This window comes from Mizuhopecten yessoensis, unplaced genomic scaffold (assembly GCF_002113885.1).
Source record: "Mizuhopecten yessoensis strain PY_sf001 unplaced genomic scaffold, ASM211388v2 scaffold10359, whole genome shotgun sequence".
Lineage (NCBI taxonomy): Eukaryota > Metazoa > Mollusca > Bivalvia > Pectinida > Pectinidae > Mizuhopecten > Mizuhopecten yessoensis.
The window spans coordinates 475,907-503,132 of NW_018408507.1; the positions used below are offsets into that span (position 1 = coordinate 475,907).

Below are 27,226 nucleotides of genomic sequence, written 5' to 3' on the forward strand. Positions count from 1 at the left end.
CACCCCCCTCCCGCCTCTCTTTCTTACTTGAAAGAAACAATGTATTGACAAAAATATATGCCATTTTGCAATAATGTATTATATTATAATGTAGGGAAAGGGCTTAGTATAATTGTATAACTTGTGCCCAACTCCCATTTTACATAAATTACTATAAAATATGTTTAGAGAAACAAGAGGCCCATAGGGCCTGCATCGCTCACCTGGATATCTAAGCAATCATGGCAGAATATTCTCCAAATGAGATCCATGGGAATATGCCAGACCCCAAGGCCAATCCTTGTAGCATATATATCTGTATTCGATTTTTCACGCCCAGCAATTTTATTTATGGTTATGGGGTGGGGATCTCAACTGTTTCCAATCTGTGACTCAGAAACTAGGTCCCTATGGTTGTGGCCGGACCCCAGGATCAATTCTAATATCATGACTGCATTTGTCTCTTTTTGCCCAGCATTTGTATATATAGTTTTGGGGTGGGGATCTCAACCGTTTCAAAGTTATGACCCAGGGGTTAAGTCTCCAAGGGTGGGGCAGTCCCCAAGGCCATCCTGGAAGCATATTTGCATTTATCTTTTTATACTCAGCAATTGTATAGGTGGTTATATGGTGGGGATCTCAACCATTTCCAGGCAATACACTTTTTTTGGCCCCAGTTTTGGTTATAGGTCGGGGATCTCAACTGTTTCCAAGCTGTGACTAAGAAACTAGGTCCCTAGGGGTTCGGTCAGACCCCAGGGTCTATTCTAATATCATGACTGCATTCGTCTCTTTTTGCCCAGCATTTGTATATATAGTTTTGGGGTGGGGATCTCAATCGTTTTTAAGTTATGGCCCAAGGACTATGTTTCGAAGGGTGGGGCCAGACCCTAGGGCCTTCCCGGAAGCAAATGTGCATTCCTCTCTTTATACTCAGCAATTGTATATGTGGTTATATGGTGGGGATCTCAACCATTTCCAGGCAATACACATTTTTTGGCCCACCCCTTAGCCTGGGGGCTCAGCCCCACCATTTGTACAATTTTGAATCCCTGCCTCCTATGAATGCTTCCGACCAAATATGATCGATATCCAGTGGATAGTTCTACAGAAGAAATCGTTTGTAGAAATATAGCCAAATTGCCCACTTTTGGTCCCGCCCTCAGCCCTCTGGGGGTCAGCCCCACCATTTGTACAACTTTGAGTCCCCAACACCTAGGGATGCTCCCAGTCTAATATGGTTGATATCCATCACTTAGTTCCAGAGAAGAAGTCGCTTAAAGCAATATAGACAAAACAAAATTTTTGGCCCCACCCCTCCGCCCCCTGGGGGGTCAGCCCCACCATTTGTACAATTTTGAATCCCTGCATCCAATGAATGCTTTTGATTAAATATGATCGATATCCAGTGGATGGTTCTACAGAAGAAATCGTTTGTAGAAATATAGCCAAATTACCCCTTTTTGGCCCCGTCCCTGATTCCCCTGGGGGGTCAGCCCAACCATTTGTACAATTTTGAATCTCCACAACCTAGGTATGCTTCCAGTCTAATATGGTTGATATCCATCACTTAGTTCCAGAGAAGAAGTCGCTTAAAGCAGTTTAGCTAAATTGCCCCCTTTTTGCCCCGCCCCTCAGCCCCCTTGGGGGTCAGCCCCACCATTTGTACAATTTTGAATCCCCACCACCTAGGGATGCTTCCAGTCAAATTTAGTTAAATTCCAATCAGTGGTTAAGAAGAAGAAGTCGTTTAAAGAAATTGTTGACGGACGACGGACGACGGACGGACGGACGACGGACGCCACTCCTTCGTGTGATAGCCAATTGATCAGACGAGTAGAACGGGCTGTATCATAACAAATCGTGATCCTGCCCCTTTGTTATTGCTTTTGTTTAAATGTTTAGTTTTAAGTAAAGGCATATACTTGTCTATGTAGTAAGTAATATATACTCATAAAAAATCAATTACACTTATTATTATTCAGCAATTAGTTCAAATAGTGTATGTATCGTGTATGCTTGTTCAATGAATAGAACAGCCATCGGCCGGGAGGGTCAGTGGTATCCAACGTAATAATTATGACGTCGCAAAAATGACGACGTGAACAATCGGGACATGGTATTCATAGCATATAAGAATGCCAACTAGGGTTATAAAGTGACAATACCATACGATGCTAAATATACTGGTAAAACGATTACATGTATCACATGATGCCCGCTCTGGGAGGGGAGTAAGATTAGGGGTCTGCTCCTTGTTTTACACGGCGCCCTCACTGAGGGGATATAAGAGCCAGGGGTGTTGGGTGCATCTTGATGACTTGTCCGTCAGTAAGAACATAAAATACCATTTTATCTGTCCTACGATCTAGCCAGGCACCTGTTTTGAGATGTCTACGCTGTAAAATTTGAAGCTGAGTTAGAAATCTTCACGGACAGGTTGCATGCAACCAGCTACACTAAAACTCCAACAAGTTTTGTCATTAAAAATAAAATATTCCCGGAAACCGAAAAAAAAAGACCCCAATCATGAGAACTGAACCACCGGGAGGATTGTATATTGATTTGACAGGGAGTTGAGGATGCTTTACATGAGGTTTACAGTCGCAAAGTAGCGGAGTCTACTGATCAATATCGTCTTGCGTACACATGTACAACTCCTGAGAACCAATTCTGATATCAAGTGTGTGTTTCAGAGTACATGTATACATAAACGGAAGTCCTACCAGCACCCGTTCTATATACGTGTGTGTGATGTCAGTATGGACGTGGGTCACTATGTGGTCAGTGTGGATGGACGTGGGTCACCGTGTGGTCAGTACGGATATTGGTCAATTATCAATGTGTTGTCAGGAAAGGCAGTGAAAGGAGACATGTCGTCTGTTATCTAAGGATACGCCCTATTCTCCGCCAAACCACCTTAGAGGGAGGCCATCTGTCTTTTGTCACTTGTGTAGATAAAGTCGTTTCGATTTCATGAAATTGTCGAATTTGATCTGGAACTGGTAGAGAAAACAAATCCTTCTCTTGCCCCTTGAGTCCTTCCCTCCCATGTATTGAGTCATGTTACCAAATGTATCACAGATAACGAGTTACACTTTAAATGTGGAAGCAGCAACTGAACCGGATTGTAATTTAATCAGCGTTTTCCTCCGGTACTTCATCCCTAAGGATCCGAAATATTCTTAAAACTTCAGGACATAACTTTACAAAATTATTTAAAAATGACTCATAAATTTGCATATACAGTTCACTATTGTCTAGGAACGTGGTTTGTCTATAAAGACTAGTGATGTCTAGATACTAGGTTTGTCTATAACGACAACTGATGTCTAGATACTAGGTTTGTCTATAACGACAACTGGTGTCTAGGTAGTAGGTTTGTCTATAACGACAACTAATGTCTAGGTACGAGGTTTGTCTATAACGACAACTGATGTCTAGGTTCTAGGTTTGTCTATAACGACAACTGGTTTCTAGGTACTAGGTTTGTCTATAACGACAACTGGTGTCTAGGTAGTAGGTTTGTCTATAAAGACAACTGCTGTCTAGATACTAGGTTTGTCTATAATGACAACTGATGTCTAGGTACTAGGTTTGTCTATAACGACAACTGATGTCTAGGTACTAGGTTTTGTCTATAACGACAACTGATGTCTAGGTGCTAGGTTTGTCTATAGCGACAACTGATGTCTAGGTACTAGGTTTGTCTATAACGAAAACTGATGTGTAGGTACTAGGTTTTGTCTATAACGACAACTGATGTCTAGGTACTAGGTTTGTCAATAACGACAACTGATGTCTAGATACTAGGTTTGTCTATAACGACAACTGATGTCTAGGTACTAGGTTTTGTTTATAACGACAACTGATGTGTAGGTACTAGGTTTGTCTATAACGACAACTGATGTCTAGGTACTAGGTTTCTCTATAACGACAACTGATGTCTAGGTACTAGGTTTGTATATAAAGACAACTGATGTATAGGTTCTAGGTTTGTCTATAACGTCAACTGATGTCGAGGTACTAGGTTTGTCTATAACAACAACTGATGTGTAGGTACTAGGTTTGTCTATAACGACAACTGATGTCTAGTTACGAGGTTAGTCTATAACGACAACTGGTGTCTAGATACTAGGTTTCTCTATAACGACAACTGCTGTTTAGGTACTAGGTTTGTCTATAACGACAACTGATGTCTAGGTAATAGGTTTGTCTATTACGACAACTGATGTCTAGGTACTAGGTTTCTATATAACGACAACTGATGTCTAGGTACTAGGTTTGTCTATAAAGACAACTGATGTCTAGGTTCTAGGTTTGTCTATAAGGACCACTGATGTCTAGGTTCTAGGTTTGTCTATAACGACAACTGATGTCTAGATACTAGGTTTGTCTATAACGACAACTGATGTCTAGGTACTAGGTCTGTCTATAATGACAACTGATGTCTAGGTACTAGGTCTGTCTATAATGACAACTGGTGTCTAGGTACTAGGTTTTGTCTATAACGACAACTGATGTCTAGGTACTAGGTTTGTCTATAGCGACAACTGATATCTAGTTACGAGGTCTGTCTATAAAGACAGCTGATGTCTGACATCACAATGACTCACGTCCATACTGACATCACAGTGGCCCACGTCCATACTGACATCACAGTGACTCACGTCCATACTGACCAGACAGTGACTCACGTCCATACTGACATCACAATGACCTACGTCCATACTGACATCACAGTAACTCACGTCCATGCTAACCAGACAGTGTCCCACGTCCATACTGACATCACAGTGACTCACGTCCATACTGATATCACAGTGACTCATGTCCATACTTACATAACACTGACCCACGTCCATACTGACATCACAGTGACTCACGTCCTTACTGACATCACAGTGACCCACGTCCATACTGACACCACAGTGACTCACGTCCATACTGACATCACAGTGACTCATGTCTATACTGACATAACACTGACCCACGTCCATACTGACATCACAGTGACTCATGTCCTTACTGACATCACAGTGACTTACGTCCATACTGACATCACACTGACCCACGTCCGTACTGACACCACAGTGACTCATGTCCATACTGACATCACAGTGACTCACATCCATACTGACATCACAGTGACTCACGTCCATACTGACACCACAGTGACCCACGTCCATACTGACATCACAGTGACTCACGTCCATACTGACCAGACAGTGACTCACGTCCGTACTGACATCACACTGACCCACGTCCATACTGACATCACAATGACCCACGTTCATACTGACATCACAGTGACTCACGTCCATACTGACATCACAGTGACTTACGTCCATACTGACACCACAGTGACCCACGTCCATACTGACATCACAATGACCCACGTTCATACTGACATCATAGTGACTCACGTCCATACTGACATCACAGTGACTCACGTCCGTACTGACCACACAGTGACCCACATCAATACTGACCAGACAGTGACCCTCGTCCATACTGACATCACAATGACCCACGTCCGTACTGACCACACAGTGACCCACGTCCATACTGACATCACAATGACCCACGTTCATACTGACCATACATTGACCCAGGTCAATACTGACCACACACTGATCAAAATCCATACTGACATCACAGTGACTCACGTCAATACTGACCACACAGTGACCCACGTCCATACTGACATCACAGTGACACTCGTCCATACTGACATCACAATGACTCACGTCCATACTGACATCACAGTGACTCACGTCCATACTGACATCACAGTGACACTCGTCCATACTGACATCACATTGACCCACGTCCGTACTGACATCACAGTGACCCACGTCCATACTGACCACATAGTGACCCACGTCAATATTGACCACACAGTGACCCTCGTCCATACTGACATCACAATGACCTACGTCCATACTGACATCACAATGACCCACGTCCATACTGACCACATGGTGACCCACGTCCATACTGACATCACAGTGACCCACGTCCGTACTGAACACACAGTGACCCACGTCCATACTGACATCACAATGACCCACGTTCATACTGACCACACACTGATCAAAATCCATACTGACATCACAGTGACTCACGTCAATACTGACCACACAGTGACCCATGTCCATACTGACATCGCAATGACTCACGTCCATACTGACATCACAGTGACTGACGTCCATACTGACATCACAGTGACACTCGTCCATACTGACATCACATTGACCCACGTCCGTACTGACATCACAGTGACCCACGTCCATACTGACCACACAGTAACCCACGTCAATATTGACCACACAGTGACCCTCGTCCATTCTGACATCACAATGACCCACGTCCAAACTGACCACATAGTGACCCACGTCCATACTGACATCACAGTGACCCACGTCCGTACTGACCACACAGTGACCCATGTCCATACTGACCACACCGTGACCCTCGTCCGTACTGACATCACACTGACCCACGTCCATACTGACCACACAGAGACCCTCGTCCATACTGACATCACAATGACCTACGTCCATACTGACATCACAATGACCCACGTCCATACTGACCACATGGTGACCCACGTCCATACTACCATCACAGTGACCCACGTCCGTACTGAACACACAGTGACCCACGTCCATACTGACATCACAATGACCCACGTTCATACTGACCACACACTGATCAAAATCCATACTGACATCACAGTGACTCGGGTCAATACTGACCACACAGTGACCCATGTCCATACTGACATCACAGTGACACTCGTCCATACTGACATCACAGTGACTCACGTCAATACTGACCACACAGTGACCCATAACCATACTGACATCACAGTGACTCACGTCCATACTGACATCACAGTGACACTCGTCCATACTGACATCACATTGACCCACCTCCGTACTGACATCACAGTGACCCACGTCCATACTGACCACACAGTGACCCACGTCAATATTGACCACACAGTGACCCTCGTCCATACTGACATCACAATGACCCACGTCCATACTGACATCACAATGACCCACGTCCTTACTGACCACATAGTGACCCTCGTCCATACTGACATCACAGTGACCCACGTCCGTACTGACCACACAGTGATCCATGTCCATACTGACCACACAGTGACCCTCGTTCGTACTGACATCACACTGACCCACGTCCATACTGACCACACAACGACCCTCGTCCGTACTGACATCACAATGACCCACGTCCATACTGACATCACAATGATCCAACTCCATACTGACCACACACTAACCCACGTCCATACTGACCACACAGTGACCCTCGCCCATACTGACATCACAATGACACACGTCCATACTGACATCAAAGTGGCCCACTTCCATACTTACCACACACTGACCCACATTCATACTGACATCACAGTGACCCACTTCCATACTGAACACATACTGACATACGTCCATACTGACAACACAGTCACTCACGCCCAAACTGACCACACAGTAACCCACGTCCATACTGACATCACAATGACCCACGTCCATACTGACATCACAGTGACTCACGTCCATAATGACCAAACACTGACCCACGCCCATACTGACCACACAGTGACCAATGTCCATATTGACCAAACACTGGCCCACGTCCATACTAACATCACAGTGACCAATATTCATACTGACAACATAGTAACCAGGGTCCATACTGTCGTCAGAATGACCCACGTCCATACTGACTACACATGGTGACCAGGTTCCATACTGATCACACGGCCATGCTGACCATGCACTGACCAATGTCATACTGACCACGCAATGGCAACATTTCCCAATAAAATGTTTTATCTTGTTATATCTACACGTAGACCACGGGGTCGCAATGTCTCTACTTTGTGTAAGATACGGGTTATTGAACTTGGTTAACCCCTCCTCTGATAAGAGGTTAATGTTTTTGGTTCAGAAGATTATACATGTAATACGCTCTTCCGTTCCAGAGGATTAAAATCCGACTAAACGAAAAGACATGGAAGTCCACCAGACTGATATAAGTAAATTAAGTTTAAAAACAATCACATTCAAATTGAAAAGAAACCGATTTCTTAAAATACACACGAATTCAGATAAATTCTTTGATGCCGTAGAGGCTGTGCATGAGCTTGTCTGGCACCGGAGAACGTGAGGAAAGGCAAGAAGCCTTCCGAAGTTAGTGGTATGATAAAGTTTGAACTTTCCGAGGGAAGGAGTGAGAGACAGGGGAAGGGAAGTGGAGTTGGGGAGATATTCTGTCAGATTGGAGATAACATCAACGACTATTACAGATAAGTAGGAATTAACAGAACTGGTGAATAACTGAAGCCAACTGGTGCCGTGAGATATAGCATCAGTAGACCTACCGATCTAGATCAGCTGGTGAGATTACAAACTGTGTCAGTAAGCTAGGGACTTCCAAACCGAACACTAATCCTGAAATGATTCAAAACATACAAGTACACTTATCTCCAAATATCCCATGTATTTAATTCGCGCGTCTATCCACTTGCCAGTTCATAATTGGTAAAAGGATTTCTAACTCTTTGAATGTTCAAAGTCTGTGCTGTATAATAAAAGATATCTGTATAAATAAAACCAGTTTTACTGATGTTGTTCAGTACGTATGCCCTACACAGGAGATAAATTTGTGTAAAATATCCCTATCTTCCTCCACCCCTGAGAATTTGTATATCTGACCTATATGTTTGCAGCATGAACGTTTGAATGCAGAAAGCTTGTCCTACCCCCCCCCCCCCCCCCAACCCCACAACCCACAACCCCTCCTCCTCTCCCCCTCCTTAGATAAGCCTTTCACTCACCAGTATTCGATTGCAATGATCTGCCAGTACTTACATTTAGATACCCGCAGGCATGGCTGATATTTGTCTGTAGCAGTTGTTTGTTTGTAGTATTTGTTCTATTTACCGATGTATCTATCAGAATGTCTGCAGGTAGACTATTGACTTGAGCAAGGCTACAGACCATTGACCATGCACATACAGAAGAAAGACCGTTATTTGGGCAGTGTACAGACGATGAGGTCGGTTACAGCTCAAAAACCGTCCCATTTGTGTCTTCTTTCCTTTTCCCACACATACAGCCAAATAATCTGGCAAGCCACCTAACATTTACTCGTCACGAGATAATTAAAATTAAAACTCCCAGAGTTTGGAAGATGACCTAAGTGTATGTGAGATCTGCTCTTTTTAAGATATGAGCTATTTTATGTTTATGATATACCTTACATAGAACGTCTGCCAGTGTACTGTTTATTGCCGAGCGGAGCGAGACAGAATTTTGTATCTGATGCTGGGGTATCTAATCATCAACACTCAAAGAATCGAGGCAAGGATGGATTAAGCCATTACATGTATTTAATACACATGAACTCCATCCCCTTTAAAACAACTCCTTCCCTTTTTATTTCAAGTTCAAGAGCTCAAACGACTTTGTTTGACATTGACTTCTAAGTTTCCAGTTACCATGACAACCTCCTTTACGAAATCAGTTGTGGGATGCTGAAGTCAGTGAGGCAGTGAAATGTTTCCGTGACGACATTAATGAGACATATGATTGTCAGATTGATCTTGTACGAACGCTGAAGGTACAATTTTTTTTTGAGGCAGCAACAGGCGTCTAGGACTCAAAAACCTATTTTCTGCCAAATTTTCATCTTCGGATGCCAGCGCATACACTCCATTCTTGATCGTTTCGTTCATCACTTCTCCGTTAAAGTAGCCCTAGCCACTTTGTTCATCCTTTTTAATTAAATCATTGCTTCTATTTATCATTTTCTTCTACACTTCATTCATTGTGTATGCAACCTGGGCATGTTTAGGGAGTCTTGCTGTATGTCACTGTATTTTATCGTAAGAGGTAAGTAATGCGGGCTCCCTACATAATCAGGGGGGTTCTTATATTTAAAATCCTTATATAAACATTAATCCAAACTGTTTTTCATTCTGCTTTGCATTGTCACTCTATAGCCCTATAATGTCATTTGTGATCGTATCGCCCGTGTGTTTTAGGTACAGTACAGTGACGGGACACCTCTCGTTCTCTCCGGACAAGTCAGCCAAACGAAGAACCATGTGTTCTGGTCAATCACGACTCTATAGCTCGAACCTCATCATCTCATCAGTCAAACTGTTTATCCATCTCAACAGGGAGCTTCAACAGGGTGTGGACAGCTGACCTGGCACAGTGGTCAGTTATGGACAGCTGACTGCGTGCTGATTAGTAGGGAATTACACGGGGCTTTGCGGAAAGTAAGGTCTCGATGTATTCACGTAGCACACCCGAGACAGCAAAGACAGTGAAAAATACGATTTTAAGAGGATGGGAGATCGAACGAAGCATTTCGTTATCATATTTTATTAAGAGAGTGGACTGTCTGCCTCTGACATGCAATGATCGAGCCCTCGCCTAATGGAAATGATTTGCGATCGTCTTATCTAGGGGAGAAGGACAGATTGAAATAGGCCGTGGTTAATGACCAGACTGTCTGTCCATCACCAAGCCGTCCTTAGTAACACAGTAGGAGCTTGTTATCATCAGCATGCATGTGTAGAGTACAGAGGCCCGAGACTGGATGGAACTGTGTAGGAGCTTGTTATCATCAATGTGTGAAGTGGAGAAGCCAAAGACGGTCCATAACTAGCCCATTAATTACTTGTAACTTACTGTAATATTTTATCATCTAGATGTGAAGTAGGCAGACAGATTGATTCGGAACCCTCACTATACCTGTACCATGGCCACTGTAGTCTATAACATGATTATGTCTGTTGTTATTATCGACCGAGGGAATTTACATAATTTCCGTTTTGTGGTTTTGTCTCCTACTTAACTTAGTTTTAGTAGGCAGCCATAAATTCTTGTAGGAAAACCTACTAGTGGTATTAGTACGTTTTACAAATATATTAATAGGGGATTTGGTTTGACGTTACAATGACGTGACGCCATTGTGATGTGACGTCACATTAAGCTGATTTGGTTCTTGTATCACGTGACTTGGAATTCCTTAAATAAAGTATTTTTTACATTGTTGCCGAACTTGGGTAAATACATTGCTTTTTTAAACCACACGTGAGATAATTTTAACTTGAAATGCAAAAGTCATTTTCACACGGACCGGCATCATTACTATTTACAGCCCGGAGCGAGTAGAATAGCTGGTTATCGGGAGTAAGAGTAACAAACGCTATGAATACTATCAAGATGTCTATCGATAAATTTGACATTATTTTCTCGCTTATCCTCGTGTTATAATAGCAGTGCCCCTGTAAGACAGGGCCCTAACACCGGACCGGTGACCAGGACTATACGGTATTGTGGTGTTGTCCAGATTTTTCCTTAACTTTTAGACAGTACTAATCTGAATATATTTTCTCAGCTTCTTGCAGAATAAAATGTCGCACCAAGCTGTAGACTTCATTATATTTTGGTATGTCGTGTAATTCATTTGCTAAAATGTAGGTAAAATATCAACTATTTCATTATTACTCAAGATTCAAAACAGATCAGTGATGTATCCTACAGGTATCGGTACATTGTAGGGAGTCTGAAGGTATACTTTGTATGTACATTGTAGGGAGTCTGGAGGGATAATCTGTATGTACATTGTCGGGAGTCTGGAGGTATACTTTGTATGTACATTGTAGGGAGTCTGAAGGTATAATTTGTATGTACATTGTAGGGAGTCTGGAGGTATAATTTGTATGTACATTGTAGGGAGTCTGAAGGTATAATTTGTATGTACATTGTAGGGAGTCTGGAGGTATAATTTGTATGTACATTGTAGGGAGTCTGAAGGTTTAATTTGTATGTACATTGTAGGGAGTCTGAAGGTATAATTTGTATGTTCATTGTAGGGAGTCTGGAGGTATACTTTGTATGTACATTGTAGGGAGTCTGAAGGTATACTTTGTATGTTCATTGTAGGGAGTCCGAAGGTATAATTTGTATGTTCATTGTAGGGAGTCTGGAGGTATAATTTGTATGTACATTGTAGGGAGTCTGAAGGTATAATTTGTATGTTCATTGTAGGGAGTCTGGAGGTATACTTTGTATGTACATTGTAGGGAGTCTGGAGGGATAATTTGTATGTATATTGTAGGGAGTCTGAAGGTATATTTTGTATGTAAATTGTAGGGAGTCTCTGAAGGTAAACTTTGTATGTACATTGTAGGGAGTCTGAAGGTATAATTTGTATGTATATTAAAGTCTGGGGGTATAATTTGTATGTACATTGTAGGGAATCTGAAGGTATAATTTGTATGTATATTAAAGTCTGAAGGTATGCTTTGTATGTACATTGTAGGGAGTCTGAAGGTATAATTTGTATGTATATTAAAGTCTGAAGGTATAATTTGTATGTACATTATAGGGAGGCTGGAGGTATGGCAGTATATGTGTCAGAGTAACATTGACCAGCAAATAGTAGCTTTGAATGACCAAATTCTAATAGAACATGACAGACAGACTGGCCAAGTAATCCAACTGACCGAAGTAATATACGTTCTTATGGACCATCAACTGATAGATGCATTGATATGGTACAGTTATTACACAAGTGAGTGCGGCATCTCCGGGGGTTCACTCGGGATTAACGCTCAATCTCATCCCCGAGGGTTAACTTGGGATAGACGACCGCTCATATCCAACACCCAGACAGCTGTGGCTGGACATAAGTGTTTGATCCCCATGGGACCCAACAGCCCCTCAAACAGGGGCACCTGTTCCTCGTCATCACCCGGGGGCAGCGAGAGGAAGAGAGGCATAAAATCAACATAAATCTGTTCCTGGTTTAGTGATTCTCAGCTACATCTAGCTTTGTTACCAGGACTATCATTTGTACAAACAAATCCACTCTCCACGATATCCAGGACATGAATATCAATTTTCAAGATTTTTTTTGTGAAGTCTTATACTTTGAATTAAATTTAAAAAAATATACTTGATTATCTCACTATTTTAAAACGTTTTGTTGTGGTGCATTAATATAGTGGTACAGTATTCAATATACACCTGCAATGTTGGTGAAATGAATTCAGAAAGAGATCCAAACGAAATAAGGACGTTTTATGCGCTAGCTATGTGAAATATAAATTAATCTAATGATATAAGATTTCAACCATAAGATTTAAAAATTCACAAAAATTGCATTATTCAAATTGAAATTCGTGGATATTTTTTTATAAAGTAAAGATATTAATGGCGTTAACCTGTTAACCTTTGTAAGTCTCTATTGGTGCAGACGACACATTCGCTTCACTAGAAGCAACCCGTACCGGTGTAGACGCACTGAGGGACAACATGATGCACATTACGCTCCGCTTTCCACGGGCGTATGATTATATTATCCAATCTGACTTTAACATTCAGAAGATAATTCAGACAAAATAATAATAATAAATGCATAATACTTAATTCTGGAAGTTATGAAAATTTGCGAGAAGTTATGGCATTTTCCTCTTTAACGTCTATAAAGAAACCGTTACTTTACGGTACACCATTACAATAAAATATTTGCTTTTTTATGGACATCAACAACCAGCTGGATCAAGTTAAATCTGCTCATTCTATACATTGTGGAGATCGGGGCACAATCCAACTATAGAAACCTACATTTCATATTAATACTTCTGCTATGATGGCAATTTGCTGAAATAAAACGACAGAATTAATATTGATAAGTAATGACGTTTGATAAGTATTGACGTTTGCGGTATGAGCGTTTCCCCTGTTACAGGACAGGTGTCTGTAGCCGCGGAGCCCGTACTGTGACTACATCTGTTTCTGCTCGGCAGTGGCCTCCAAATAACACACAAGAGTTGTGACGGAAACCCTCACAATTACTGTAATGTCTCGACCTTGTTAAGGGTTCCAGTAACAGTATAATTAATTGTCTATTAAACAGACGAGATATACGTGTTAGTTATAGTACAGGCAACGTCTCTGACAAATCTACCCTCACACATCTGGCGATACAAAATAACACAACCCTGGTTGTAACAGTCGGTATATAATCGCTTATATTAATTTGTTTGGAGTGTCTTTGTTACAAAAGTAGCGGTTTGCCATATGTAACCAGAGAGATCGTTGTAATCAGATATAAGATCGATGTTTGTAGCCAGGTGTTCACTTTTAGCGGCGAGACATGGTCTTTATTTTGTAGAGAGTCTCTGGTAACTTTATTGATTTCAATGACTAAAAAACCCAGTTCTTTGTTACCCGTTTATCAAAGAAATTGTATTAACAAAACTGAATGTAATAAGTGTAACAAATACCATGCCCGCATGGGTTCAATGTTGCTACCCAGACCTTTGCGTGTTAGTGTTTTCATATAAACTTCAATGACGTCATAAGGAATCTAACATGTCGACTGTACTTTGTGTGTTTCAACGTTTGTGTTCGTTCCATTATGTTTAATTTAACGTGATACTGTAGAATGCAACCAGGCATTACCAAACAGGAATAGCAGAAATATGACAAGCTTTGCCATAACATTTTAAGAAACGACGAGGACGGTATGTTTCTATAGTTAAAAATCTACCAATTTGTTGGAACATCAAGAGAAGTTTGTTATAGTATTCTGCGAATCTGGAATAGATACTTATTAAGATATAGAAGGTTGTTATTTTTTTCATATTATTCTCGATATACACGTGACCAGTCCTCAAAAACTCATGTAGACTGGTTATCCGGTGAATATCGATTTCTAAATATAGCTTGACATGTCTGATGTTAACCTTGTCATGTTTGATGTCAACCTTGTTATATCTGAAGTTAACCTTGTTATGGCTGATGTTAACCTAGTAATGTCTGATGTTAACCTTGTTATGTCTGCTGTTAACCTTGTTATATCTGATGTTAACCTTGTCATGTCTGATGTTAACCTTGTTATATCTGATGTTAACCTTGTTATGTCTTATGTTAACCTTGTCTTGTCTGATGTTAACCTTGTTATATCTGATGTTAACCTTGTCATGTCTGATGTTTACCTTGTTTTGTCTGATGTTAATCTTGTTATGTCTGATGTTAACCTTGTTACATCTTATGCTTACCTTGTTATATCTGATGTTAACCTTGTTATGTCTCATGTTAACCTTGTGATGTCTGATGTTAACCTTGTTATATCTGATGTTAACCTTGTCATGTCTGATGTTAACCTTGTTATGTCTGATGTTAACCTTGTTATGTCTGATGGAAACCTTGTTATGTCTGATGTTAGCCTAGTTTTGTCTGATGTTAATCTTGTTATGTCTGATGTTAACCTCTTAACATCTTATGCTTACCTTGTTATACCTGATGTTAACCTTGTTATGTCTCATGTTAACCTTGTCATGTCTGATGTTAACCTTGTTATATATGATGTTAACCTTGTCATGTCTGATGTTAACCTCGTTATGTCTGATGTTAACCTTGTTATGTCTAATGGTAACCTTGTTATGGCTGCTGTTAACCTAGTTTTGTCTGATGTTAATCTTGTTCTGTCTGATGTTAACCTTGTAACATATTATGCTTACCTTGTTATATCGGATGTTAACCTTGTTATGTCTGCTGTTAACCTGGTTTTGTCTGATGTTAATCTTGTTCTGTCTGATGTTAACCTTGTAACATCTTATGCTTACCTTGTTATATCGGATGTTAACCTTGTTATGTCTCATGTTAACCTTGTCATGTCTGATGTTAACCTTGTTATATATGACGTTAACCTTGTCATGTCTGATGTTAACCTTGTTATGTCTGATCTTAACCTTGTTATGTCTAATGGTAACCTTGTTATGTCTGCTGTTAACCTAGTTTTGTCTGATGTTAATCTTGTTATGTCTGATGTTAACCTTGTAACATCTTATGCTTACCTTGTTATATCTGATGTTAACCTTGTTATATCTCATGTTAACCTTGTCATGTCTGATATAAACCTTGTTATATCTGATGTTAACCTTGTTATATCTGATGTTAACCTTGTTATGTCTCATGTTAACCTTGTCATGTCTGATGTTAACCTTGTTATATATGATGTTAACCTTGTCATGTCTGATGTTAACCTTGTTATGTCTGATGTTAACCTTGTTATGTCTAATGGTAACCTTGTTATGTCTGCTGTTAACCTAGTTTTGTCTGATGTTAATCTTGTTATGTCTGATGTTAACCTTGTTACATATTATGCTTACCTTGTCATGTCTGATGTTAACCTTGTTATATCTGAGGTTATCCTTGTTATGTATCATGATAACCTTAACCTTAGGTAAACGGACTTTATGCTGGTCTGGCAACCCTCCATGTCATGACTCTAACCCATGCTTTTCTGTACAACATCAAACTAGACATACGTACATTGTTATTAGTTGCAAATCATTTTGTCTTCGGTCGAGTAAAATTCTAATAAAAAGATCTTCGCATCACTCCCGGTTAGTGATCTGTCTTTGAATTACTCTGGCAATGGAAATTAGAACTAAACAAAATCGCATTTTTTGTGATAAAATGAAACTAATGCTGCAATTATTTAGATTCTTACAGCAATTGATATTTTCCTCTGTGTGATTGACTGTGGTGTGTGTTTGACTGTGGTGTGTGTTTGACTGTGGGGTGTTTGACTGTGGGGTGTTTGACTGTGGTGAGTTTGACTGTGGTGTGTTTGACGGTGGTGTGTTTGTTTGTGGTGTGTGTTTGTCTGTGGTGTGTTTGTCTGTGGTGTGTTTGTGTTTGACTGCGGTGTGTTTGACTGTGGTGTGTTTAACTATGGTGTGTGTTTGACTGTGGTGTTTTTGACTGTGGTGTGTTTGACTATGGGGTGTGTTTGCCTGTGGTGTGTTTGTCTGTGGTGTGTTTGTCTGTTGTGTGTTTGAATGTGGTGTGTTTTTCTGTGGTGTGTTTGTCTGTGTTGTGTGTTTGTCTGTGGTGTGTGTTTGGGTGTGGTGTGTTTGACTGTGGTGTGCTTGACTGTGGTGTGTTTGACTGTGGTGTGTTTGACTGTGGTGTGTGTTTGACTATGGTGTGTTTGACTGTGGTGTGTTTGAATGTGGTGTGTTTGACTATGGTGTGTTTGACTGTGGTGTGTGTTTGACTGTGGTGTGTGTTTGACTGTGGTGTGTTTGACTGTGGTGTGTTTGACTGTGGTGTGTTTCTGTGGTGTGTTTGACTGTGGTGAGTTTGACTGTGGTGTGTTTGACTGTGGTGTGTTTGACTGTGGGGTGTTTGTCTATGGTGTGTGTTTGACTGTGGTGTGTTTGTCTGTGGGGTGTGTTTGACTGTGGTGCGTTTGACTGTGGTGTGTTTGACTGTGGTGTGTGTTTGTCTGTGGTGTGTTTGACTGTGGTGTGTGTTTGACTGTGGTGTGTTTGACTGTGGTGTGTTTGAATGTGGTGTGTTTGACTATGGTGTGTTTGACTATGGTGTGTGTTTGACTGTGGTGTGTTTGACTGTGGTGTGTTTGACTGTGGTGTGTGTTTGACTGTGGTGCGTTTGACTGTGGTGTGTTTGACTGTGGTGTGTGTTTGACTGTGGTGTGTTTGACTGTGGTGTGTTTGACTGTGGTGTGTGTTTGACTGTGGTGTGTTTAACTATGGTGTGTGTTTGACTGTGGTGTGCGTTTTACCCTGTGTGGTTCAATAATTGTATATTTCCTGTACGTTAATATGCTTTGTGTATATTAAGATTCAAAACCCCTCGTTCATCGCGATATCAACCAACAGAGGTACTTCAACCAACAGAGGTGCTTCAACCAACAGAGTTGCTTCAACCAACAGAGGTGCTTCAATATATTGAAAGGTAGTCGACAGTTTTCATAATAATTTGACCCATATCTATTTTTATATGACCTTTCTCAAAAATATTCAGAGCAAGTTGCATGTATTGCATGTAAACCACGAACTGGGCAAACTCTACCAAGGTGAATATATCGCTGATGTATTTGTGCGTTCTTTTTTAATCATGTATTACCTTTGTATACTTGTATTAAACATGCGTCTGTTAATAAAAGGAGAATGTGTATTTGTTAGCTAACTATCACCAGGTTATACCTCTTCGTTACGTCACCGGACACACACATCCGCCAGTCCATCAATCGCTTGCTACAATTACATTGGCTTTGATTCAGAAATTCTATATTGTTACAATGCAGACCTGGCCTAGATCATCGTATATGCTCCCTTAATGTGAACAATAAATTTTGCTAGGCGATAGACTAACTTCTCGGTTGCATGGCTAATCTAATGTGCATGTGTGTACTGCTAAACTTTGATATATATCTGGTACTGTTTAAGCCAACATGACAATAATAAATGCATGCATATTAATATATTGATTCATATCCGGTTTTCCTCAGTATGGTCCGGTACAATGAATTTTATTCTGTGTAGTTGAAATGGAACGGGTTGGGCAACAGATAAAGTGGAGGTTATGTCCTAGATAAATGTTATCAGGAAAGGTTTTCTGAATTATCAAATCCTGTGTGCCGACGACGTGATACATGTGAGACATCACACGACACGCCCTCATGAATGCGTACCTGTCTACAGGCGTTCTTCACAACGCGAGCCTATATTGAAAGTGGTCGTTAGATCTGTTTAATAGAACATCATAAATCAATGCGAACTGATAAGTTTAGTGAAGGGCAATTTCAGGCCAATTTCTTGGGCGCTTTATAAACCCCAGTTACTACATTATCGGTGTTTCCTTCTCCAAATCAATAAAGTGACGAGTCACCGGTTCCTGTACTTAAAAACTTATTGAAGAACATTTCCAGCGCGGTCAACTATTTGTCAAAGCTCGCTACATGTAAACACCAACATCACACCACACTGGGCTCTCCAAATTTCCCCCTTTTTAATTCTGGCTAGCTTGCTACTGTGGCCGTAGGCCCCTGTTTTGATAAGAACCGACATTTATATTAACTCTCCTTATCACTGTCCCCGATATTTTCTAAAAATGTTCAAAAAAAATCACAATCATGCATATTCTGTGATAGGGGATGTCGATCAGACCTATTACCCTGCTGTATGCGTCCCTGTGTGGACATGTGTACCCCTATTTCTATGTAAGTCGCTGATGGAGTCCCCAAGGTACCAGTGCTGAGCCCGTTGTCAGAATAATGTGGCGGGGGAGTTGCTACCGTGTTCAATGGCACAGTGAGATAGCACTATGAAGATATAGTACGCATGAAGTTGCCCTATCTGCGAACCCCGTCGTAAACCGAGCCACGGTCCGAGGTGTGGTCGGGTAGGTCACATATCATGAATTACGGCCACCGCCTTGTCATCAAGTGCCACTCCCAGATAACTCAATGTACCATTCAACTACATATCTTAGCACCCGAACTTGATTCCACTAAGGAAAGTAACTTGGACACTCCCAATAAAATGGAAATACTTTAAAATGTGACTTACTACATGTATATTAGAGTCAATTTGTCGATCATTGTATATTTTTACGTCAGAGCGGAAATGCGTTAATTTCCTATATTATTAGAAAGGTAGCAATTCATACGAGAACATTTCAGGAGCCTAACTTGTGAGAACATTTCAGGAGCCTAACTTGTGAGAACATTTCATGTTGCTGGTGTATTAGATTTTGCCAACACGTTTATTAACAATATCACATCTCTTAATTAGGTTTCTGATACTTTTTCACACTGTGATTAAATTTCAGCAGATTTCACAATTCTTTACACTTTACACACATTCGTCGACGTTAAACAGAAACACGTTATCTTTATATTAAAAACCCTATAACGACTATATGTGCATGTTGCTATTTCGCCGTAATTGAAGGGAATTCATCATTTTACACCATTGTCCATTTTTATCGAAAGCCTAGTGTATTTAAGCTAGTTTAGCTATTACGTGTAAACAATGATTAGAAACTAATTAAAACTGGCCAGATTGGACAATTGACATTCAAGACAAAGATAAATGAATTAAAGGAGATACAATACCGTTAAATGAAGCAGGTGTAAACAATGTATACTCACTCTCCGTTTGTTTGTATATAGTTGTTCATTATGATGTTGTTGTTGACTTTTCAATATTTCTCCAATAAAACTAATAAATAAATACATTCGGTAGCAACATTCCTAAAACTAACACAACATTCGGTCGATGAAATAATTCAAATAAAGCATTCGATTGAATATCGAACACAGCGCGCGAGGAAAGCAGATTTGGTGCAACGACAGAAATTTTGTCGTAATCGAACTAAATATAAGTTTCTGGATTAGAAAGGTGACTGATAGCTGATTACTTAACTACGGTTGGAGTTTTGGAATTCGATTTGTTATCCCAAAAATCACGTAACTAAATCAAATATACACATGTACACTGTATATCACATTGCAATGAAAACGTACTTACTTCTAAGTCGGTCCAGGAGAAGTAGTCGGCCAGCGATCTTCAAACAGTTTTACTCCAATGAATTTTATCACTCAAATCTCCGGACGTTTAAGAAAAAGAATTAAAAAAAGAAATACATCCCTAAAGACGACCAAAATATGCAGATACAGTACTCATTAAATCGGCTGTAAAGTGCGTCATGTCGGAATTGAGCGGGGTATACCGATCTCCGACCCTCCCTCTAACTGATAAACGGGGTGATAAGACACAGGCTTATTGGCGAAACTTATCTTACGGCTGTGAGTTAATGAAACTCCACATAATAGACAGGCATCACTGTAGCCAGTCCACGCATACCCTCAGCTATTTATCGGCATACTTTAGAATAATAGACTTTATCACTTCTGTGTGATGTAGACAGCCACCTTAGGATGATTATTTTGTAAGTTTTAGCACGAGGCTTTGATGAGTGCTAAAGGCACCATGCTAAGCTTCGAGAGTTTGGATTTTGTTGTTTACATCACCGAGGACTAATCAATTATTTACCCCTCACACTCCCTTCCAAAACAAAATACTCAAAGAGGTGCTCGTGAGTCCAATGATCGACGTCAACACAATTGTGATGCAACTCTTTTCCAACCTCGATGCTCCAGGGGTTACGTCCACTTACGCTCTCTGCACCCCTGGAATATATTATAAAGTGGCTATTTGATTAGTCTCAGGTGAAAAACAAGACCAATCGCTAGTCTGATACATGTCCTTTGAATATTACAAAGGAGCGACACCCGACTTCAAAGTCAGTCAACTTACCGTTACACGACCGCGGGATTGTTCTGATGTACATCAAAGGATCAAACTAGTCTTCTCGTCTCCTCCTCAAAGTGAAGCACACAGAGCCTTCAGTTTTGCTATGACATATTCCGGGGGTGCAGAGAGCGAAAGTGAGCGTGACACCTGGAGTATCGAGGATGCTCTATTCTAATATATTGATATTTTCACTAGAACAGGAGGGCCTGTATCTGCACGAAACTGACATAAAGGTAGCTTCAGACTAAATTTTGTAACTAGAACACGAGACATTTAACATCTCTTAAACGTTTCTAAAGATACTGTTGTTTGAAATTTGAATTTTAAAGCTTTTGACAAACGTTGACCTTTGACTCCGGCTAGCACTTAAAGCTAATGTTTGACCTCATTACTGTAATAAAGAAAACATTTCACACAGCTGGTCCACATAACATACCCAAGTATCATGACTAGTCTAAATAGTTCTTAGGATATTGTTTTTAACATATTTGACCCCTGTGACCAGTAGGTCAAGGTCATTTTATTGAAGAAACTGTATAGCACTTTATCCCAGGTATCTACTGGCCAAATATCATGACCTTAGGCATTATGGAACTTGAAAACAAGTTTGTTAAAGCTTTTTATCCAAGTTGACCTTTGACCCCGACTAGCACTTAAAGGTGACCTTTGACCTCATTCCTAAACGGAAGAAAAAGATTCACACAGCTGGTCTTTATAACATACCCAAGTATTAAGACTCTTGTCCAAGTGGTTCTTAGGACATTGTTGTTTGAAATGTTTAACACATTTATGCCCTGTGACCTTGAAAGTAGGTCAAGGTCATTTTAATGAGGAAACATTAAAGCACTCCATCCCAGGTATCTACCTGCCAAATATGACCATATACCTTATGGAACTTGAGAAGCAGATTGTTAAAGTTTTTAACCGAATGTTGACCTTTGACCCCTGACTAGCATTTAAAGTTGACCTTTTACCTCATTACTGTATAAAGAAAAATATATGCACTGCTTGTCTACATAACATAACCCAAGTATCATGACTCTAATCCAAATGGTTCATAGTAAATTGTTGTTTGAAGTTTTAACATATTTGACCCCTGTGACCTTTAAAGTCAATGACATTTTAATGAGGACACTTTATAGCACTCCATCCCAGGTACCTACTGGCCAAATATCATGACCTTATGTCATCTATTTCTTCAGAAGAAGTCGTTCAAACGAAAAACGAAAACGATATATCAAATTAACTGAGCCTTCGATTGTGTCAAGAGAGAGAAACACCTGGAGTTTCGAGGATGAAATAACCCAGAACGAGTTATCTTCAAAGGACAGGTATCAGCCTATTGATTGGTCAGGTTTTTTTCACATGAGACCAATCATTAGCTAGCCGCGTGTCTTCAGTTTTGCTATGACATATTCCTGGCCCTGGAGTAAATTACCTTTGACTTGGCCCATACCATGGTGGAAGGGGTATAACTCGAATCATTTATGGATCCAGAACAGTCGTTCCGAAAAATAGAACAGATAAAGAAACTTCGATTTCAATCAATAATGGAAACATTTCTCGATTATTAAAAACCGCTAAAAGCCACGTTCAGGAGAAAGAACCGCTATTTGGCTCGTGCCTTTTCAACGATAGTTGTTTAAATCATGTAGATGTAATATGTTAATTCCGTCGTTTTAATTGTCGTACTATATACATACATGTACATGCAGTTGATACGACAAAATGGATAATAAACTGATCCGATACAAAGATGAACCAAAATACAAGATACAAGAACCAACAAGATACAAGAAACGTTTTTTAACGTCGCATACAGGTAAACACGGAACATTAGCTCTTGAGAGCTATTATTGCGATAAACATATGTAAAATAACAGTAACATATTATATTACAAGTAAAGGGAGATAATCACATATATTAATTAAAAAAACCCAGTAATAATCATCACGAAAAAGAAAGTATACATATCCCAGGTTTCTAAGTGATTGGGAGTTCCCTACCTACAAAGGTCCCCGGGATATATATATATATATAAATAGTGTTAATATATGAAAAGCATTAAATGTGATCCCATATAAGTAGTATTCAGAATAAGAATATAAAAGACGTAGTTAATAGTAAATGAATACTTGTATATCACACAAGAAGTACTTAGAACTTAGGATTAAAACACTATGAAGTGGAATATACATACAATGCTAATATAGCAAAGAATAAAAATTGACAAAATGTACACTATTATAGTGTGAATTAAACTACATGGACGTAGGCCTCCTATAACGGAAAACCTGCCTGTAAGATCAAGGAAATCTGACAATATGAAGGATCTAGATATTTCAAGGTTGAACCAAGGACACTTGATATAACATTTGAATATGTAGACCCGACACCTCGACTGATACATGTAAGCTACGTTTATAAAGATAAGAGGCCTGTACGTATCCAGCTTACATACTTGTCATGCTGGAGGACGATGTTCACACTCAGCTCTAGGCTTTATGAGATCAGCACAGTCAACATCGAGAGTCGAAGATGAATCTGAAATTCGCAGTCAATTTGACATCTTTGACCACATGGACATCGCAACAACAAAAGGATCAGCAAACAAACTGCAACCAGATTATTAGAAACCTTAGTTGTCTCTCGGAGTGGAGAGATTTTTGACTGTATGACTGGTTCAAAATATTTCACAATTTTTGATATGAAGTCACACATTTGGACCTCTTACCTTTCAAATGTAATTCAACAGTTGTCTTTGGGATTGTCGAACGCCTCTGCCACGTATCAAAGGCTGAAGGGGATAACCTTTATGACCTACATCTCTTGTAAGCTCTACTTTGGTGATTGTATATTCAGCGTCTTAGAAAAAGCTGGTTAAAGATGAAGTTCCTACCACCCAAATGCTCTTGTATCACCTACAGGATGATATGTGTTAGCCAGGCGGAAGGCACCAGAAAGGCCACCTTGATACTGGGGAATGGAACAAGGTACAGCATTTCAGAGGCTAAATGAACAATTGGCATCACCGCCAGTTCTAGTACACGTATGTGCACTGTACAACATAACATTGGAGGTGCAGGTCGAAGCTTGTGGAGGAGGACTGGATTTGGTATTGGGTAACAGAAGTTGAACACACTCAATACGGTAAATCTTTGGAGATCGAGTATGGGATATTCCACTTCCTATTACTGACCTGCTTTCATGTGAAATGCAACAGCAGAAACAATACTTACCTTGCACATTTATAATGTTGTACATCATAAGGAGCACACTGCAGTTGTAGGAAGCCACAAATTAACAGAATAGTTTTGTGGTCTCTTTGAGAGTTCACGTATACAACAAGAATTTATTGGGAGAACACGCCTAGACATGTCAGAGGACAGAACCCTAAACTCGGAGGCGAAAGACCAGTCCATCACATAATCAGTAGGCAAAGTAAATGTAAGCTTGGCCAGCCGTGTATTTAGCAACTACAAGAAGAACATAGAACTATATCCGACTCAAAAGTTCCTCTCCAAACTGAGTGCTACTTGACATAGATGGGTGCACGTGTCACCATCTATCTCTGACGTTGTACCGGCCTGGAACTTCCAACATTGATGCAGATGTTTACTAGAACATTCCAATACCCACCCAAGATGAGGACTCCTACACGATGATCTTGGAGTAAGCAAGGCACAGCCTAAATAGCCAGTACAGCGACATTGGATTGACAAAGTGACTTACCACAGACAACCAATATGTCGACAGCTACGTACACACGGTAAAAACATGTCGACAGCTACGTACACACTGTAAAAACATGTGGACAGTTACGTACAGACGGTAAAAACATGTCGACAGCTACGTACACACGGTAAAAACATGTCGACAGCTACCTACACACGGTAAAAGCATGTCGACAGCTACGTACACACGGTAAAAACATGTCGACAGCTAGTACACACGGTAAAAACATGTCGACAGCTACGTACACACGGTAAAAACATGTCGACAGCTAGTACACACGGTAAAAACATGTCGACAGCTACGTACACACGGTAAAAACATGTGGACAGCTACGTACACACGATAAAAACATTTCGACAGCTACGTACACACGGTAAAAACATATGGACAGTTACGTACACACGGTAAAAACATGTCGACAGCTACGTACACACGGTAAAAACATGTCGACAGCTACATAAACATGGTAAAACATGTCGACAGATACGTACACACGGTAAAAACATGTCGACAGCTATGTACACACGGTAAAAGCATGTGGACAGCTAGTACACACGGTAAAAACATGTGGACAGTTACGTACACACGGTAAAAACCTGTCGACAGCTACTTGCACACGGTAAAAACATGTCGACAGCTACGTACACACGGTAAAAGTATGTCGACAGCTACGTACACACGGTAAAAGCATGTCGACAGCTACATACACACGGTAAAACATGTCGACAGCTACGTACACACGGTAAAAACATGTGGACAGTTACGTACAGACGGTAAAAACGTGTCGACAGCTAAGTACACACGGTAAAAACCTGTCGACAGCTACTTGCACACGGTAAAAACATGTCGACAACTCATAAACACGGTAAAAACATGTCGACAGCTATGTACACACGGTATAAAAACATGTCGACAGCTCATAAACACGGTAAAAACATGTTGACAGTTACATGCACACGGTAAAAACATGTCGACAGCTCACTAACACGGTAAAACATGTCAACAGCTACATGCACACGGTAAAATCATATCGACAGCTACATGTACACGGCAAAATGTCGACAGCTACGCACGCACATTAAAAACTTGTCGACAGCTACATGCACACGCAAAAAGCTTGGACATTTAATGTTCAAAGGAGCATGACGATGCGGCTTGGAGTGTCCTGTCGGGAAATCATCATGAAAAACATTTCAAATTCAACTAAGTGTTGCCATCGTTTTTCATTGAGAAATATCTCATTATCTGTGACCAATTAATTTCACAATAGAGGGCATGTTTATTAGCCGTGCAAGATTCGAGGTGATGAATAGGGAGTGAACCAATCCGCCAAAACCACAGCAAAAACACTCTTTACAAATTCTAAGTCAATTACGGCAAGGATTCTAACTTCGAGAACAAAGTGACAGGAGAGCGCCGACAGATAACTGGGATGACTAAGTCTGTTGCTATTCCCTACAACACTATTGACAATGGCATGGTTCAACCGTACACAGATTGCCATGCAGAAGACTGGAGGCCGACAAAAAGGTCGATTGGAACAGCCATGTGTCGTACCGTCGGTTCACGCCTACAACTCTACTAGCCTCAGCTAGACAAGTATGGCACCAAAAATGAAGGAACAAGAAATTTGACTTGTTGGTTCAGCTCTAGTTGTGCTGTCTGAACGTGTATGAGAATTCGTCTAGGACTTAGGTTCAGGTTCATGACATTTCTGTTAAATAACAGTGACCTTTGCATTTGTTGAACCACACTCAAATGGCTTTTCCTCTTCTCTAACGCAACCAACATACAAAGTCAGGATATCTTGGTAATAATAGTACCAGTAATAGAACCCCAGTTTTGACGAACCATGTCCAAAATCGATGAAGTTGTTCCTTTCCCTTAATCACATATACGACGTGTGTGGACCATGTGTCCATTCATAAATTAAGGATCTAGACAAGGATGTATTATATTTAGTAACAGGAACCTTGTTTACCCGACCAGAATATACCCAGCTGGTTTCCTGTTGTCCTGTTCATAGTATACCGATCTGGTTCCCTATTTTCCTGTGCAGATTATACCCAGCTGGTTCCATGTTTATCAGTTTAGAGTATACCCAGCTGTTTCCCTGTTTATCAGTTCAGAGTATACAAAACTGGTTCCCTGCTTATCTGTTCAGAGTATACCCAACTGGATCCCTGTTTATCTGTTCAGAGTATACCCAGCTGGTATCCTGTTTATCTGTTCAGAGTTTATCAAGCTGGTATCCTGTTTATCTGTTTAGCGTATATCCAGCTGGTTCCCTGTTCATCAGTTCAGAGTATACCCAG

General features: G+C 40.5%; 2 protein-coding genes across 4 annotated transcripts in view; both read right to left on the minus strand.

The window, feature by feature from the left end:
- LOC110460331 (beta-1,3-galactosyltransferase 1-like) overlaps positions 1-20,619 on the minus strand; it is a 42,802-nt gene extending 22,183 nt beyond the window's left edge. For all 3 annotated transcript variants that reach the window (XM_021513176.1, XM_021513174.1, XM_021513175.1), the window contains exon 1: positions 20,390-20,619. The gene's annotated coding sequence lies outside the window, so the exon portion shown is untranslated. The remainder of the gene's footprint in view (positions 1-20,389) is intronic.
- Positions 4,557-7,274, minus strand: LOC110460323 (cysteine-rich, acidic integral membrane protein-like). The gene has a single exon (XM_021513163.1). The coding sequence runs from the start codon at positions 7,272-7,274 to the stop codon at positions 4,557-4,559; it is 2,718 nt and encodes a 905-aa protein (XP_021368838.1).
- Positions 20,620-27,226: the final 6,607 nt, after the last annotated feature.